Here is a 17,655-nt window from a genome sequence, read left to right as displayed (position 1 = left end):
CAATTTTCTGTTGAGTCATTAGGTTAGTGAATACATTCTGGAAAAAAATGTACTCATTATGAGATCCAGAGCTCCCACTTTCTTAGACACCACCCAGCTTTTGTTAATGGTTGTGCTGTCTGGAATATAAAGCTAATTGGGATAGGATGTAAGGATTTATCACTGCACAACTGAGAAGTTAGAATATTTTAGTCCTTTTATAGCTGGTCTGTAATGGTTTTCTTTTAGTACTACAGTGCTTAGGAATGTAAAATAGCCTAAAGAATATTATGTGTTCCTAAAAACTTCTCAATTCTAAGGGCTAAAAAAAGGATTGGGGCCTATTGAAAGACTTCAACCTGAAGGAAGAGCTCCTGGTGGCAGCTCCAGTGGAGCAACTTGAGCCACAAAATAAATAATGGTAGTGTAACCAGGCAGCATGGGGTCTAGCCATTTGTTGCTATATATACACATAACACAAAGATTTGTGTGAAAGGAAATAGGTTTTTATTAACAGGGTTTCCAATTTGAAGGGCCTGGGAGCATTCTTGCTCTGAATGAACCCTTCTCTATTGCAATACACAAAATATGTCTTACTTCCAAAAAGATCGCTAATCAATGCCACACCCAGAAGTTCCCCATTATTGTTTATCTGTCCTTCTGGAGCTTAATCCAGCTATGCAGACAGGTCTCCATCCTCTCTGGGATATGCATTTGTGGGTTTCAGAGTCACCATTGTCTTGCAGCAGCAGCTCCAATGCTGTCTAGTACCCATGTGCTATGCTGCACTGGGTTGTAGCATCTCAAAGGCTTAGGCCAGTGAGGCATGTATCCCAGTGTGGGACTCTGCCTCCTGGGAGCTGGCTTCCAGTCGTGTGGGGCCTAAGCCCCATGTGGGCCCAGCGTCTGCCCATCTTACAAGTGTCCCTGTAGATGCTCCCCTGCTGGGCAAAGCAAGAGCCCAAGAAGCCAAGATAGGAAGCCTCTACCGACCTGCTGTTTAAAAGTCCTCTCCCAGAATTCCATGTGCTCCAGATGCCAGGGAGAATGTCCAGATTTTCAACCAGTAAGGGCCAGTGTTGGCTAAATTTGCCTTTTCCCCTCTTCCAGCCACCATGTTTATTAGTAAGGGGGAGTTGCTTTTGTTTACAGTTTGCCTACAGCAAACTTTCTGCTCCAGTGGCTCCTCCCTTTAGAGAAGGCAGGCAGCTTCAATCTGCTGCCTGGGCAGCTCTCCCCTCTCCTCTGCCTTCTCCTGGCAGGAGGGGGAACAGCCTTTTGTGCCAGATTGGGGTTCCTCTGGACTGGAGTCTTCCCTGTTCTCCCAACAATCTCTGGTCTGATCTACCCCATTTCAGTAGCACTGGATGTTAACTTATAGGGTAAAATAACCATAAATTTATACATATAGATAATTGTATGAGTAAAACAGAGAGCAGAGACAGCTTTTACACAAGAATTTTCAAATAGCAAATGGAGATGGAAAGGAGGAACTAGAAAATTGCCATTAGGCCAAAACAAAACAAAAAACAGCAGTAATTTTTGTAGAATCCACATTTGGGTGCTAAAGTTAGTGAGTGGACATTTGAGGGAAAACAGCTTATTTATACATGTAGTCTCAAAATATCTCTTCTGAGATGTTTAGTAAAGAATAGTAACATTAACGTGAAACCTGACAGATGCCACCATAGTCAAGTGATCATGGTTAACATCACCAGTAATAAGATATAGAAACATCATGGACCTCTTGATAATCATATCCCACTTGATGCCACAAGCGCTTATTCTTGTGATAATGTGGTTTATGAAAAACACCTAAGAGGACATACATCTCTGCTGTGTAATTGTTAAAATGTGTAACCTCATTCTGACCATAAGAAAACATCAGATATGCCCTGGCTGGTGTGGCTAGGTTGGTTTAGTTGGTTGGAGTACTGTCCTGTGAACTGTACGATTGTGGGTTTGATTCCCAGTCAGGGCACATGCCTAGGCTGTGGGTTTGGTTGCCCATTGAGGCACCAGCAAGAGTCAACAGTTGCATCTCAATATCTCTGTCCCCCCCCCCCCACACACACACACACACACACCCCATCCCTTACCCTCTCTAAGCATGTTTTCAGGTGAGGAATTTTTTTTAAAGTGTCAAGGCTATTAAAGACAGACTGAGGAGCAATTGTAGACAGGAAACAAAAAATGAGGACAGAATGTGATGTGGGAGCCTAGACATGATGCTGAAACAGAAACTGGTGAGAATTTTTTTAAAAGTGTTCAGATTAGTTGACAGTATTGTAAACTAAACCAGTGTTAATTTTCTGATTTTGATAATTATACTATTTTATATGAGATGTTAACATTAGAAACTGGGCAAGGAGGTATGAGGTATACAGGAACTCTGAAATTATTGTAGTTAAAAATTAAATGTTTAAAGTTTATTTTTAGAATTCTAGAAAAACATTAGAGAAATCTGTTTTATCTTTGCAAATTAGTGAGTCAGACATTCAAGAAATCTTTGAAGAAAGTAAACTTGTAGCAACCTAGTTTAAGAGAGAAAAAAGTCCTTTTCAAAGACCTTTGAAAGTCATTTGTGGAACATAATAACATCCTTACCTTGTTGCAGATGTATTACAACTCATGCAAATTGGCTTAGTTGGATACCAAAGGGAGATACTTAATGAGTGGGATACCAACTTGAAAACTTCTGATATCAGAACGATGGCAGATGTTTGCACATATGTACTATGCCATCATCCCAGTTTATCCAATATCCCTTTGTATAAGCTTGGGATTTAGGTATATCTTTGTAATTGGAGAGCTTGCTGATCGTGTGAGATTCTCCCACTTGATGGTACAGTACTTACTCTTGTGATAATGTGGTTTTTCTGTGTAGGGTAAAGTAAGCTTTGAGAAGTCAGTTGTTCCTACCCATAGATCTTTTTTACTTTGGGGGAACAAAAGGCCAAGAGCATTTCTGAAGGACTTAGACTTCTAAAGAATTTTGTCCTAGATCCTTGGACCTAGCTAGTTAAAAAAAAAAAAAAAGGCATTGTGGAACAGAAGGTCAAAGCCTACTTTTTTCATACCTGTATGGTTGTGAGTGTAGCTGGGATATGTTAAAGTAGTTGAGATATTTCAGGTGGGAGCAGAGGTGGGTGAGTAATGGGTATATGTGTAATCTAGTGAAGGAACGGAAGAGAAACACCTTGATTGGCAGATTCAGAGACCTGTTTTTAGTCTTCATTTACTACAGCTTGTTTTCCTTGCTTTCATTGGCTTCAGTTCATTTCCCTTCTTAAGATTCATTGGGTGGGCAGTGCGGATTAGTGCAAAGAGCATAGACTTGGGTTAAATTCCCCTTGCTTGAGCTTTCTTTTCACTGTTGGACCTTTAGACTTTGGTTCCTTCAATAACTTCAAAGAGTTATGAGAATGGAGACCATTCAACATGGTGCCTCCTTACAGGAAGCATTCTATTACCTGTGAATCTTCTTACTTTTTTCCCCTCTTTTAAACTGGGAGCTCTGCTATCTCTGCATTAGATGTATTCATTGGTACCCTTTTATGTCCTAAGTCTTTTTGCTGGGGAATGGTAGTAGAAAAGATGAGTTGTACAAAGTCCCTCACTTCTGAGGCACAGAGAGACTTTAAAGCACAGCATTATAATGCAATGTGATGTTACATGCTGATGTGGCATATGCTGTCTGCACCACCTTATACAGAGGACATACATCCTTGCAGCCAGCATCAAGTGAGCCAGTGTCAGGAAACAAACAATTATTTTGAAACAAGTTTGGGAAGTACAGCATAAAGTTTAAAGGGTCCGTTCTGCCTCAGAGATGTTCATAATCGAGTAGGCAGAGGCAGATAAGCAGGGTGACATTATAATATAGAACATTAAGTAGCAGAAGTATGTCAGGGTGGTTATGGGAAGCCCCTCAGATTTGGCCACAAACTGTTACTTGGCAGGAGAAATTGGGAAAATGGTGGCATTTGAGCTGGGTTTTAAAATAGGTGTGGGTTCTGCAGGTGACCTAAGAAGCTTAGGGATCAGCAGATAAGTGACTGGTAAAGTATCTTTTGAAAAGATAAAGTCTTGGTGTGGCTTGAGCTACAACTCAGAGGCAACCTGGGGTGGTGAGTAGAGGAAAGGTGAGCCTGTGAGGAATGGTGGAACTAAATTGTGAGGATCCCTATTAGATCAAGCTAGGAAGTTAAGTTTAATTCTGTGAGCCTTAGGTGATAGCAAAGGTTTCAAGCAGAGAAATAAGTGTTAAACTTTCTTTTTTGGACCTATGGCTTCAGTAGTGTTGTGTTAGATAACTAAAGGGAAGATGAAAAATGACCAGATAGGACATTGTGGTGGAGGAAGGTGTTTAGTTCCTGGTCTAGAAGGAAAATGGACAATGAAGATGTAAGAGTGACAGACAGTGACCCTAAAATACAACACTACTTAGACTAAATCCTTATCATAGGTCTTTTGCTTGCTGAGGATTTGGTCAGAGTTGTTTGTTCTTCAGTGGCTTGGTTTTGTATAAAAGCCGAGTGAGATCTAAAGGCACATTTATTATGGGACATTTTGAATGACCACAATAAAAGGAAGGAAGCAAGATCTATAGTCTGTGGTTGAAATACCTTAAGACCACTTCTTGAAAGTTATCCTAGTGCTTACTAAGTTTGAAATGGCCCCCCCCACCACCCACCCCGAATGTTTTCTTAATCTACAATTGAAGGTGAGGCTGCTTTTCATGTTTCCTTTTAGAAGTTTTGCTGAGAAAGAATTTAAGCCTTCTAAAGAAATCTCTTCCTATAATGAAGCAAACTTGCACAGTAAAATATTTGGCATGATGTGGGGTAGCAGTTCACAAGCTTTTTGGTCAGAGGATCCCTTACACTCTTTTAAAATTATTATGGACCCCAAGGAACTTTTGCTTATGTCAGTTATATCTATAAATACATCCGATACCAGAAAATAAAACTGAGAAATGTTTAAAACACAAGAATATACAAACATAAATTTTATTAGCTGTCATAGCAGTGATATCATGTAGTCTTTGGAAAATAAAAGGCTAGTAACATCTTACAATTATTATGGAAAATAAAATGATTATGGAAGCAGGTATGGCCCTGTAGACCCCTCCTGAAAGCGTGTTGAGGGCTGTTGGGAGTCTCTGAACCGCACTGAGAACTACTGGGCTGAGATATCTGTCTGTTGCTGCCAGGTTGGCTTATAAAAATAGATATTTTTGTTTTAAAAAATCTAAACCACTTGTAGCTCCTTTTACTTAATGAATATATGTTTCTGAGCTGCAGAAAAGTTGCAGTGCCTTCACATAGTGGTGCTCAATTATATGTTAAGTAAGTGTGATTTCAGGGCATAAGAGACATTTGAAAAATGATAATTTTGAATCTAGAGTTGAACATTTCAGATTGTTCTATTTATTAAATTAAGAATGATATGTTAGTTCTGTTGGAGCCAATTGTATCTGGTGAGTGTGTATAGTGCCGTGTATATTGTACAGTTGAAGTCTTGTAGCCTCTTAAAGGCATCCTCTTTTAAAAGGAATATCTGCAAAACCAAAATTCTGTCATACTAAAATGTGCAGAAAAATTGGCAGTTATGTCCATGAAGATCTGCTATTGCTGCTACACAGCATAGTTAACATCAGGAAGATAATGTGAAGGATTTCTGCCTCTAGAACCATTTCTGGAAGAAGGCTTACCAGCCTCTTGCACTTACTTCCTAGTGGCTGAGAAAGGGTGGTATATGCATCCATAGCTGGAAAAGTGCTTTGAAGCATGTATATTATTTTTAAAATAAATTATTTTGTTGAACATCTACACATTCTGTGTACACATATTATGACAAGAGTTAAGTACACTTTACCTAATTTAATCTTGACTTCAGCCTGTTAAATTAGGTGTGGCCCCATTCCCATTTCAAGTAATTTACCTGAGTTTAGTAGTAGACCCTGGATAAAAGTCCAAAGGCTGTCCTAACTCAAAGCCCATACCCTCCCTATCATTTGTGAAGATGACAGGGGGAAAAATAGGTGGGAAAAAGGGATGACTTGGTTGTGGGGGGAGGTTGTTTGTGTGTGTGTGTGTGTGTGTGTGTGTGTGTGTTTAAGTATATTTTATTGATTATGCTATTACAGTTTTCCCAATATTTTCCCCTTTATCCCTCCTATGCCCTGCATCCCCCAACCCTCCTTATCCCGCCCCCCCCCCCCTTATATGTACAGCCCATGGACATAAACTAAGTTCTTTGAATTCTGTCTCTTATACCATTTTTAACCTCTTCCCATCTATTTTGTGCCTACCAATTATACTTCTTATTCCCTGTATTCCCCCCGACTCCTCCCCTCCCCCTCCCCACTAAAAACACTCCCTGTAATGTCCATTTCTCTGATTCTGTGCCTGTTCTAGTTGTTTGCTTAGTTTTTGTTTTTTTTTTTTTAGGTTCAGTTGTTGATAGTTGTGAGTTTGTTGTCATCTTACTGTTCATAGTTTTTGACCTTCTATTTCTTACTTAAGTCCCTTTAACATTTCATATAATAAGGGCTTGGCGGTAATGATCTCCTTTAACTTGGCCTTCTCTGGGAAGCACTTTATCTGCCTTTCCTTCTAAATGATGATAGTTTTGCTGGATAGAGTAATCCTGGATGTAGGTCCTTGCTTTTCATGACTTTGAATACTTGTTTCCAGCCCCTTTTTGCCGTCAAGGTTTCTTTTGAGAAATCAGCTGGTACTCTTATGGGAACTCCCTTGTAGGTAAATGTCTCCTTTCCTCTTGCTGTTTTTAAGATTCTGTCCTTATCTTTAATCTTGGGTAATGTAATTATGATGTGCCTTGGTGTGTTCCTTGTTGGTTCCAGTTTCTTTGGGACTCTTTGGGTTTCCTGGACTTCCTGGAAGTCTATTTCCTTTGCCAGATTTTGGAAGTTCTCCTTCATTATTTATTCAAATAAATTTTCAACTTTTTGCTCTTGTTCTTCTCCTTCTGGGACCCCTATGATTTTGATGGTAGAGTGCTTAAAATTGTCCTAAGCCGTCTCATTTTTTTTTGAATTCTTGTTTTTTCATTCTATTCTGGTTGGATGTTTATTTCTTCCTTTTGTTCCAAATCATTGATTTGAGTTCCAGTTTCCTTCCCTTCACAATAGGTTCCCTATATATTTTGCTTTATTTCACTTTGGGTAACCTTTGCTTGTTCCTTCATTTTGCAACCGAGCTCAATCAGTTCTGTGAGCATCCTGATTACCAGTGTTTCGAACTCCGCATCAGATACATTGGCTATCTCCTTGTCACTTAGCTCTTTTTCTGGAATTTTGATCTGTTCTTTCATTTGGACCATATTTCTTTGTCTTGGTGCACTTGTTATGTTGTAGCAGGGCGGGGGGTGCTTAGGTATTCACCCAGATGAAGCAACCCTCTTCGCTGCATTGTGAGACACTCTGTGGGGGAGAAATCAGAGGGAACAATGTAGCTCGCTTGCTCCAACAAACTCTCATGTGAGACTGGGAGTTTCTCCTGCTATGGAAACCCTGGCAATAGTTTACCACTAGCTTTGAGTCTTAGGTTTCCTGTTCAGCCAGCTATGCCTTGTCCGCATAGTCTGCTCCCTTGCTAAGAGTCCTCTTAACCAGCCCCGCCTCGCCTGTGCATTCTCTCTGCTTGGTTGCCAGACTCCTAACAGTCTGAGTGATGTATCTTTAATTCCTTGGTTTTTGGAGTCCCATGCAGTTTGGTTTTCTGGCACTTGTGATTGTTTATTGTTTTTAGATTGGTTGTGATCCTTCTTTTGGTTGTGCGAGGAAGCTAGGCGTTTCTACCTATGTCTCCACCTTGACCAGAACTCTTTTTTTTTGTTTGTTTTGTTTTGTCTTGTTTGTTTGTTTTTTTTTATTGGACAATTGGAGTCAGAATTGAGGGGAAATGTTGCTTGTCTGGTACAGACAGAATAGTTCTCCTGAGTCAAGGATATGTACTGGTGGGAAAGAGTAACCTATAATGCAAACTAAGATCCCTTCAGGTTCACCCAGTAGCTCATTCTAGAAAATGAGCCAGAAGATTTGAGAAATTTGATGAAGACAAATGTTTACATGAGGGAAAGAACTGTTTAGTAATGAAAATAATGGCAAGAAGAGATGCTATTTGGTGATCAAAGGGAAATTAATGCTGTGCAAGGTCTGATCCTGGCAAAGTTATGTGACAATTGACTTTTTAAATTATCCATTGTATGATGATGATTGTCTTCACTGAGGGTCACAAAGTCACATAGAGTCCTTATAACCCTGGTGTGGCATGGCCAGACACTGGCAAAAGCAGCTCCTGGCCATGAGTACTGACTGATCTTCCAACAGCAAAGCCAGCAGGTCGGACTAGTGCTGGCATAGGCCTACACCAGGAACAACTAGTGTGAGGACTTACGTTCCTGCTGTCAGGGAAGAATTAGGTTGGAGTTCTTGTGTGGTTTTGTATTCCTATAACTGAGCAGATTTCTCTAAAGATTATCAGTCCTTTAAAATAAAAGAAAGTACTTACCAGAAGCTCCCTGGGAATTTACTTGTAAACCTAATGATCTACCATATTTCCTCTTCTGTTACTTACTCTTCATTGGACTAGGATACATTGGATTGGTAATTGTTAGCAATGCCACAGCAGATATGAAAAAGGTACAGAACATTTTAAAAGGTATTAAAACCCTTTTCTTAAAAAGCTCTCAGCCTAGTATGGTGTAGCTGAAAGAGTATCGGACTGATAACAGTCCAGGGATTCTGATTCTCTTTGGTCTGATTGTTAACCCTCGCTGTTTTTAGTGGCTGTCTAACCTACCAGATTTGTTGAGGATAAAGTGGCACATTAGTCATTTAATAAAAACTAAAGATGGAGGGGAAAGAGCCCTTTTAGTAGCCTGTTTAAGTATGTTTTATATATTTTTAGATTTTTTAAGTCTTATATTACATTTTAAGGTGTCATAGTTATTTTTGTGTGTGTGTGATTTATTTTTTGTCATTTTTTATTTTTCTATTACAATTGACAATACAATATTACTAGTTTCAGGTATGTACTCCAGCAGTCAGACATTACATAACTTACTAAGTGATCACCCCGATAATCTCATACCTATCTGACTAAGGTCTCATGTTTATTAATGTTGGAGTTAGAACTCTTAACTTCTGTGTTTTGCTCACAGCATTTTCTCCTCTAAGTTATCATTGGTATTTAAAAAATAGAATAAGTTGAGTGTGGTGGGTAAAATGAACAGAAAACAAGTTCTTGTAGGCCTCTTTTCTGAATTAGTCATCAAAGCCAGGAGCCATTCATGTTTAGTGCTGGGTATTGTTAGGATAGACAAACTCTGATACTTGACACTTACATTGCCTTAGAGGTAAATGCAAGCATTGACTAATTTGCAAATGTGTTTGCAGTTTGATTGTTTATAACTTGGAATACATTATTGTACGCAGACTAGTTCAAACAAACAAAGATCTGATTTATTAACCTCATTGTGGCTTTAACAGGTAACTTTGCAAAGAAAAAAGTTGTGCAGTTTATAAAGCACTTTTTTACACATTTGGCCTAGCCAGTTCCCTGAGGTTGGATTTACTGTTATTCCCATTTTATTTTTAAAATGTTTTAGTCAGTAGGTGTTATTGCATAATGGACATGCACAGAGTATTTTGCTTTGTTCCAAGCTGGTATATATGTTTGGGGCATCAGTAATGGAAAAATTCAGTTATTGTTGGATGGGGTAAATATCTTAGCCAGACCAGTGCCATGTATACAATGATCTTTTGAGTGCAGGGACAGGAAAACATCACGGAGAGGCTCCTTGTGATTACAGTACCATAATGTGATCTATCCTAAAGAATTAGGCTCCTGATAGAGTGAGCTGAGTGGAAAAGGCATTCACAGAGTTCTTAAAACTTTGCAATCGCTAATTCTTCAACTAACAAATTGCCAAGGCAGAAAAGGGGTTGGGGAGTTGTAAAGGCAATGTCCAAAGAACTCAAGGGCAATGGAAGCTGACTTGAAGACATTTTGTAAGTTGCCAAGTACCTCCTTCCTCCCCCCCTCCCCCTTTTTTTGATGGATGGATGAGTTGTCTGGTTTCAGGGCCTTGGGAGTATTTTAATTGAGAAGTGAAACACCAGATAGAATTCTGTAAGTGGGCAAAACGCACAAATGGTAATTTAAGAAGAACTGGACATAATCAAGGAAAAGATAGGATTTGTCAGAGGTGCCTCCAGCTCTTTGTTGCCTAAACGACAAGGACATGTCTTCGCCTTGTTGCTGTTGTGGTAGCTGGGGGACATAGAAGCATGTGAGAAACCAGTGGTAAGATCTCAGGTTCCCCTGAGTGCATAAGTAAAAAAGGCAAAGGGTATATGGGAGAAATACCTCTTTGAAAATGGTTTGCCTATCTTCCCCAAAGTGGCACGAGTACACATATCAAAACAATCCCAAAAGATACTGTTTTGTGATCTCCCTGTGTTCATTCATTTATGTATACTCAAACTCTGAAAATTTTTCTTCTTTAGAAATTAAGGTGTACCCAGATAGAGATTTACTTCTCTTTTTATGGAATAGACTTTTCTGAGATAGTAGCTGTTTAAATGCAAATAAATAAATATGTTTTCCAGATGGTGCCTGTTATTGCAATTGCACAACAGATTTCCATTTGTAAATGCTACTGAAGTAGCAATAGATCTATAAAATAATTTTAAGAAGACAATTTTTTCCATAAAAATACTCTTTATTTTTCAATTACAGTTGACAGACAACATTATATTAGTGTCAGGTGTACAGGTGTACAACATAGTGGTTGGACATTTTATATATCCTAGGAAGTGATCACCACAGGAGTCTAGTACCCACCTTGCATCATACATAGTTATTACAGTGTTATTAACTATGTTTCCATGCTGTACTTCACATCCCCATGACTCTTTTGTAACTGTCAGTTCATGTTTCTTAGTCCCTTCACCTTTTTCACCCAGTCCCCCAACCTCCCTCTCAGCTGGCATCCGTCAAATTTGTCTCAGTATCTGAGTCTGTTAATTGCTTATTTAAGGTGTGTTAGTTGAGAAACTTAGGTAGTTTTGGAGAATCTAGGCTCTCAGCTCCATATCAAAAAATTGACTTTCTACATGTTGAAATTTCTGCCAATTAAACATGCTATTTACAGTTTGTTGTGTGACACTTAGAAGACTTCATTGAGCAATGTAAATCAGTGGGAAGTATTTCTCACTGATAAGCAGTTTTAAATATCATGATAAGGGTCCATTCCTTGTAGGCAGTTGTTCCGAAGGCAGTGGAAAACATTCTTGCTGGCTCCTTCCTGCCCTTTTCTCTTCCCTTAAGGATACCCCAGTAGTCCTCTTCTTGCCACAGTAAAGGTAGTGAGACTAATGAGGGTAATGGGGCTCTTGGGTGGTGTCTAGCTAAAGTGTACCCTGGGATTGACCTGGGTTTTTCATCCAAAGTACCCTGTGCTGGAGTCACATCACCCTTACTTACCCCCAGCCTTCTTCATACACAAACACGCATAAAAACAAGTCTGGGCTTTTGGGAGGTGGAGAGACTCATTTGCTGTTATCTTTGTAAGAGAAGCCCATGGAGAATCCAGATGGATCTGGGTTAAAAATCCCAGCTCAGCCACTTAATATAAGTTGCTTAATCTTTCTGCTTCTCCATCTTCTTAATATTTGAAATGGCAATAAAAGTTCCTTCTCTAGAGTATGTGCGCCTGTCCTGTGCCACCTGTGAGTCAACTATACCTCTCCAATTTCAGGCGCAGTTTGTCACGCCTGGTCTGGGGGCTAGCTTCCCTGGCCCCATGGGAGTGAAGTGTGTGTAGTTCTATTACTGGACATTGGCCATTTCCATTCTGTCACATGGTCAGAGTGTATTAGCCTAGAAATAAGGAGGGAACAGATGGCAAGAGCTGCCAGAACAGTTCGGACACGGTTGCACCTTCTTTGCAAGAACAGATCTTGTGGGAGGTCTCACACTGGAGGCCCTTCTAGTTTTCTTTACCTGCCGCTTCCAAGAGGTTTGCACTGCTTTTTGAACCAGTAAGTGTTGGAATGTTCTTTGTTCAGAAACACTGTGTGCCTTTTTAAAATTAATTAGGTATATTTTCCTACCTCATCTGCATTCCCTGACCCTGGGGGAATAAACATGAAAAAGCAGCAGTAATAATTAAAGTAATAAGTGCTCATCTGTTGTTGAGGTTTGTTTATGGAGAAAGGCTGAGTTAGTTACTTAGGATGGAGACATATGACATTTAGAACACAGCAATAATTTTGACAACACGGGTGGATTTAGCAAACACCCCATATTTTTTTTGTAAAAATAATCCTGGGTCCTTTTCATTTGTGAAATTTTGCCTTGGCTGACCACTAGAGGAGAGGAATACCTAACCATTCTAGTCAAATTCATTTTTTTAGAAACACATGAGAACATGCATGCAGTTCTGCACACATGCTACATATTAAGAATTGTAGCTCATATTTTACCTTTTGTACATGTAGATATTGTGCTACAGATACTGGATTGTGATGCATGTGCCGAAGAATTCTGAGGATGTATTTGCTGAAGTGATAGAGAATGCCAGCAGCAGAAACATGCAGATGGGTGACTCAACCATTGCCCACAGTATGCCCATAGCCTTGGCATACTGGCCTCATTAGAGAATAATCCATTCTGGATAAGTGTGATGTGTGGCTAGCTGAGAGCTGTAATATAAGGCATGTCATACTCGTGCCGTTAAGGGCAATTTGTGAGATACCAGTATGGTAACTTTCCTTTCTCTCTGCTCATCACCAGCTCTCCCTTCTGCTGTTAGTGCCTGCTGCTCACCAAACCAGGCACGATTTCTAACGTCCATGGTTTCTGAATCTATTCTCTGATTTTCATTTCCATATTCTGCCTACAACCCCCTTTTACCTAGCATCCCTCTCCGGTCTCAGAAAAAAAGTGTCCCCATTTCTTTCCCAAGACTTTGTTGAGTGTGTTCTTTATTTCCTTTGTCCAGTGCATTAACCCCTGTCTCTTGTCAACCTTTGATCTTTCTGCCCCTTTCAGTGTACAACACAATTTGTCTCCCTTTCCCATATAGAAATCCCCTCGGACCCTTCCAGTAGTAGCTGGGGCCATGTTTTACCTCAACACCACCGTTCTCAAAAAAGGCTTTATGCTTGCTCTGTGTTGTTCCTCTGGCAGTTTATTTCCATCATTTTTACAGCCCTGATCCTATGTGGCTTGTTCTTCTAAGAGTTGGTAGCTACTCCTGATCACCAAAGCTTGGGCCCCTCTTCTCAATCCTCATACTGCTTTGTCTTTCTCTGCAGTGTTTGTTTGTTTATTATTTATCCAATAAATGAATTTATTGACAAAGATGATTGAGATAGCAGTCTTGCCATTGAGGAGTAGACAGTTAGTTGGTTGGCTATTTAGTGTAATGTGGTAAGTGACATCATAAATGTATGTCCTAGAGTCAGACAAGCTCCTCTTAACTGATTGGATGAGCCTTTGATTAAACTCGGAGTTCTTTGGGGCAGGCATTGGGAATACCTGTTACCATCTCTTTTGTAGATACTCTTAGATTGATGTCCATCTCTGCTCTTGTTTTTTGTTGGGTTTCCTTGAAGGAATGTACATATCTGGTTCATTGAAATTCTCCATCAAGGTGTAGTTTTTCGTAGTTTTAATGATTGATTCACTGTGTTAACCCTGGCTGAGTCTTAGTTGGTATATGGCACTCTCATTTATTCAATTTAAACTGTTTGGTAATCCCTGTAGACAGCTCATCTGTTATGTCCCCAGCAAGTGCTTGTGAAGTGTTCCTAGTGGCAATTAATCTTCTTTGTAAGTATTAGCTTAGTTATATTGGGTTGGTCAAAAAGCCGGTGACTTTTTTCCGTAAAATAAGTCACATTTTTACCAATAACTTCATTAATTTGGATATTTTGAGTATGTCGGCCATCACCCACTATTGGCTTCTAGAGGAGACAGGCCAGGGGTGCTTCTAAACATCTTACAATGCATAAGACAGCCCCACAGGAAAGAATTATTTGACCAAAATGTCAGTAGTACAAAGAAACTTTGCAAACCACTTTTGACATGGTCAGTTGGTCACAGCAACTTATCTATACACTGCACAAATCTTTCTTTTTTGTGTTTCAGTTGCACTTAATCTTTCCTGAAATAATAAAGCATCATATACCAAAAATGTTGCATATCTTAAAATGGCTGCACAAAAATTCACCAATTTTGATGTTTTTTTAATGCATGCTGGCACGACAGCTGTCACAGTACAATCTAATAAAATTATTTTGAATGAAGTTAAAAGACAAACCAAGTACTCTAAAGCCATCATGTGGAAAAAACATAACCAACTTTTTGGCCAACCCAATACTTCTCTCTGAAGGAGTAGAATGTGTTAGATGGCTACTGCTGCCTTTGTTAGAAACTGTAAAAACAGAAAGTTACTTTTCATGTGGGATCCTCTGCACATTTGGGGACCAGGCTTCAGAGTAAGAACATTCCTCCCTTTCTCTCTAGGGATACTTCACATCTGTGTTTGAATCCCTTGCTCAGTGACAAGTGAGGCCATTTGTGATCCAGGCTGAGGTGTACCTGACTGGCGTTCATGGTGTGGCACCCTGTGACCAAGGCGTGTATTGATGGAGGCCAATGGGAACCTTGCTCTGAGATTGCACACCTTTGTTGGTATGTTCTCTGGCAAAGCCACACTACCACTGAACCAGTACTAAAACACTCAGAACAAATCCAGTGCCTTCCACGCTTCAGCTCACCTTGATGTGGTTGTGGAGTAAGCATCCTGCTCCCTAGAGGTGCTCAATAATCCAGTAACTGTGCTTAACTTAATGGGTCAGTGTATCATGTGTCTAACAACTCTTCTTAGTTTATCTTCTTCCCCAAAAAATGCCAGAATTACTTAAGATGGAAGCTTTATTTTTGTTTTGTTTTCCTAGGTTTGTTTTTCATTTTGTGTAGTCCTCTATTCTGAGAAAAGGAAAAGGGAGTTCTAGGGCCTGCCTGAAGGGGATCGTTACATTGTGGCAGCCAGTCAGTTTCACCTCATGAATGGATCCATTTGGGTGTTTCTTTCTGCACCTTGTACTTGAAGAGCTTATCATGCTGTACATGTTGATCTAGATGTGACTGTTTTTGAAAATTAATATTATATAGAAACAGCAGATGGGGTTTCCTTTCTTCCTTTCTTTTCCCCTTTGAGTGTGAATGATGAGTCATTGTAAGAAGTGCTTAGCATCACTTAAAATTTGTAAACAATAGTGTTAAGAGCCAGTGTCAGTTGGAGATGGGTAGGGACATAATGATTGATATCACAATGAATGTATTGTCTAAAATTCTTTATATTGACTTTCAGTCTTCATCCCTTTGGGAGCTAGTACGAACCACAGTTACCTTTTATTGCTCTATGTGTGTTCTCCAAACCAGTCACAGAGCTGGAGGGGAGCAGACCACATTGGAATAATTAGATTGAGGAGTGAATATCACTCCTCAATTCTGATTTCATTCTCTTTTCAAGGGATTACCAGTATCCATTTAATAAAATGAGAGTAACCCTCTGCAGCAGGAGTATCTGAAAGCTGTCAGTCTGTATAATCTTGACAGCTCAAAGGAAGTAGTGTCCTCAGCACTCTTAGAAAGTGTCCTTTTTTTTATTGGCTGAAAGGCATTTTTACTGCTTTCTGTGTATGTCATTAAAGGCAGTTGTACAGAAAGTGAATTTGAAAGAGGAAAAGTTTTATGGACTCATCCATGCTGCAGAGAAGCAGTAATGTAGAAATAGTGTAATATAATTGAGTTTTGAGGTACCAGATACAGAGTAATAAAATAAGAAATTAAGAGACAAAAATAAAAACTGAAAGAAATATTCATAAAATAAATAAGGATATGTCTTTCCTTGAATGTTGTAGAAAACCTCGAATCAACTCTCAGCTGGTGGCACAGCAAGTGGCACAACAGTATGCCACCCCTCCACCTCCAAAGAAGGAGAAGAAGGAGAAGGTGGAGAAGCAAGACAAAGAGAAACCCGAGAAAGATAAGGAAATTAGTCCCAGTGTTACCAAGAAAAATGCCAACAAGAAAACAAAGTAAGTTCCTGGGTAACTCAGCACAGTATATTATTTTGCAGATGAATCAAAGGTATCTTTAAATGCCTCTCTTGGTATACCTCCCCCTCTTTAGACCAAAGTCTGATATTCTGAAAGATCCTCCTAGTGAAGCAAACAGCATACAGTCTGCAAATGCTACAACAAAGACCAGTGAATCGAATCACACCTCAAGGTATTTGAAACTAGAATAAAATACTGAAGTGCTGCTCTGATTTGCTTATTCATAATCTGCTTATTCATAATCAAGAACTCAGATGGTTTTGTGCCTGTAGGTTTGTAGGCTAAGAAGGGGTAGAGTATGAGACTATTAACTTCACACACACACTTCTTTATATCACTATGGTCAAAACAGGAGACAGATCAATTGATGATAATTTTGGAGTCGTCCAAGGCTTTGCTTACTGAAGGTGTTTTCTGTTATTGTTGAGATTCCAGCAGATTTTGTGTTAAAGCTTTGGCATGTGTGGTGACACTTCAGATTCATTGCCACATTGTCATGAAATCTCTCTGTATTAATAATGTCTGTCAGACATCATTTTTAGTCCATAGCTTATTTAATTGGCTGTTCCTCTGTGGTATTGCTTTCAGGCCCCGGCTGAAAAACGTGGACAGGAGCACTGCACAGCAGTTGGCAGTAACTGTAGGCAACGTCACCGTCATTATCACAGACTTTAAGGAAAAGACTCGCTCTTCCTCCACATCCTCATCCACAGTGACCTCCAGTGCAGGGTCAGAACAGCAGAACCAGAGCAGCTCGGGGTCGGAGAGCACAGACAAAGGCTCCTCCCGCTCCTCCACTCCAAAGGGCGACATGTCAGCAGTAAATGATGAATCTTTCTGAAATTGCACATGGAATTGTGAAAACTATGGATCAGGGTATGAAATTCAAATCCTCCACCTGCCCATGCTGCTTGCGCCCTTGGAGAATCTTCTGTGGACATCGACCTGTTAGTGATGCTGCCAGGATGATTTCTGCTTGCAATGGGCATTTGGCCACCAAGGAATTTCGCACCCTGACAATTACTCTTGACACTTTTATGTATTCCATTGTTTTATATGATTTTTCCTAACAATCATTTATAATTGGATGTGCTTCTGAATCTACTTTTTATAAAAAAAAAAAAACAAAAACTGCTGTGCACAATTTTCCATGTACATTACAACTGGTTTTTTGTTTTGTTGGGTGGGGTGGGTTGGGAGGGACTTTTATTTATTGTGTTCACAAACTCCATCCTTTCAGCATATCCTTCTAAGTTTAGTTCTTTCTTCCAGTTATACTATGTACTATCAGTTTTGATATAACTATATATATAAATATAAAAATATATATAAAGGGTTATTTGAAACCAATCCATGGCAACGCTGGTGCTTGATACACTGTGAAGTGAATACAACATTGAACAGTTACAGATCTGGGACAGTCCCTTCTACAAAAGAGCTGAAACTAAATTAAAATCAGTCTTACCTGAAGTGTGTTCCAAACCACGTGGGAACTTGACTCTCTCTCA

The 17,655-nt window shown here is 39.6% G+C and overlaps 1 protein-coding gene across 1 annotated transcript in view; it reads left to right on the top strand.

Annotated features, from left to right (window-relative positions):
- The window catches only part of LOC123814492 (RING1 and YY1 binding protein), an 81,435-nt gene extending 64,108 nt beyond the window's left edge, over positions 1–17,327 (top strand). Inside the window, exons 3-5 of the mRNA XM_045832339.1 lie at positions 15,950–16,126; positions 16,221–16,319; positions 16,736–17,327. Of these exons, the coding sequence (XP_045688295.1) occupies positions 15,950–16,126; positions 16,221–16,319; positions 16,736–16,988 (529 nt within the window). The 3' untranslated portion in view covers positions 16,989–17,327. The remainder of the gene's footprint in view (positions 1–15,949; positions 16,127–16,220; positions 16,320–16,735) is intronic.
- The last annotated feature ends 328 nt before the right edge of the window (positions 17,328–17,655 follow it).

Source organism: Phyllostomus hastatus, unplaced genomic scaffold, assembly GCF_019186645.2.
Source record: "Phyllostomus hastatus isolate PE091 unplaced genomic scaffold, TTU_PhHast_1.1 phas_contig_16, whole genome shotgun sequence".
NCBI lineage: Eukaryota > Metazoa > Chordata > Mammalia > Chiroptera > Phyllostomidae > Phyllostomus > Phyllostomus hastatus.
Note: the sequence above shows the minus strand (reverse complement) of the source record. Positions and strands in the feature narration are given on the sequence as shown.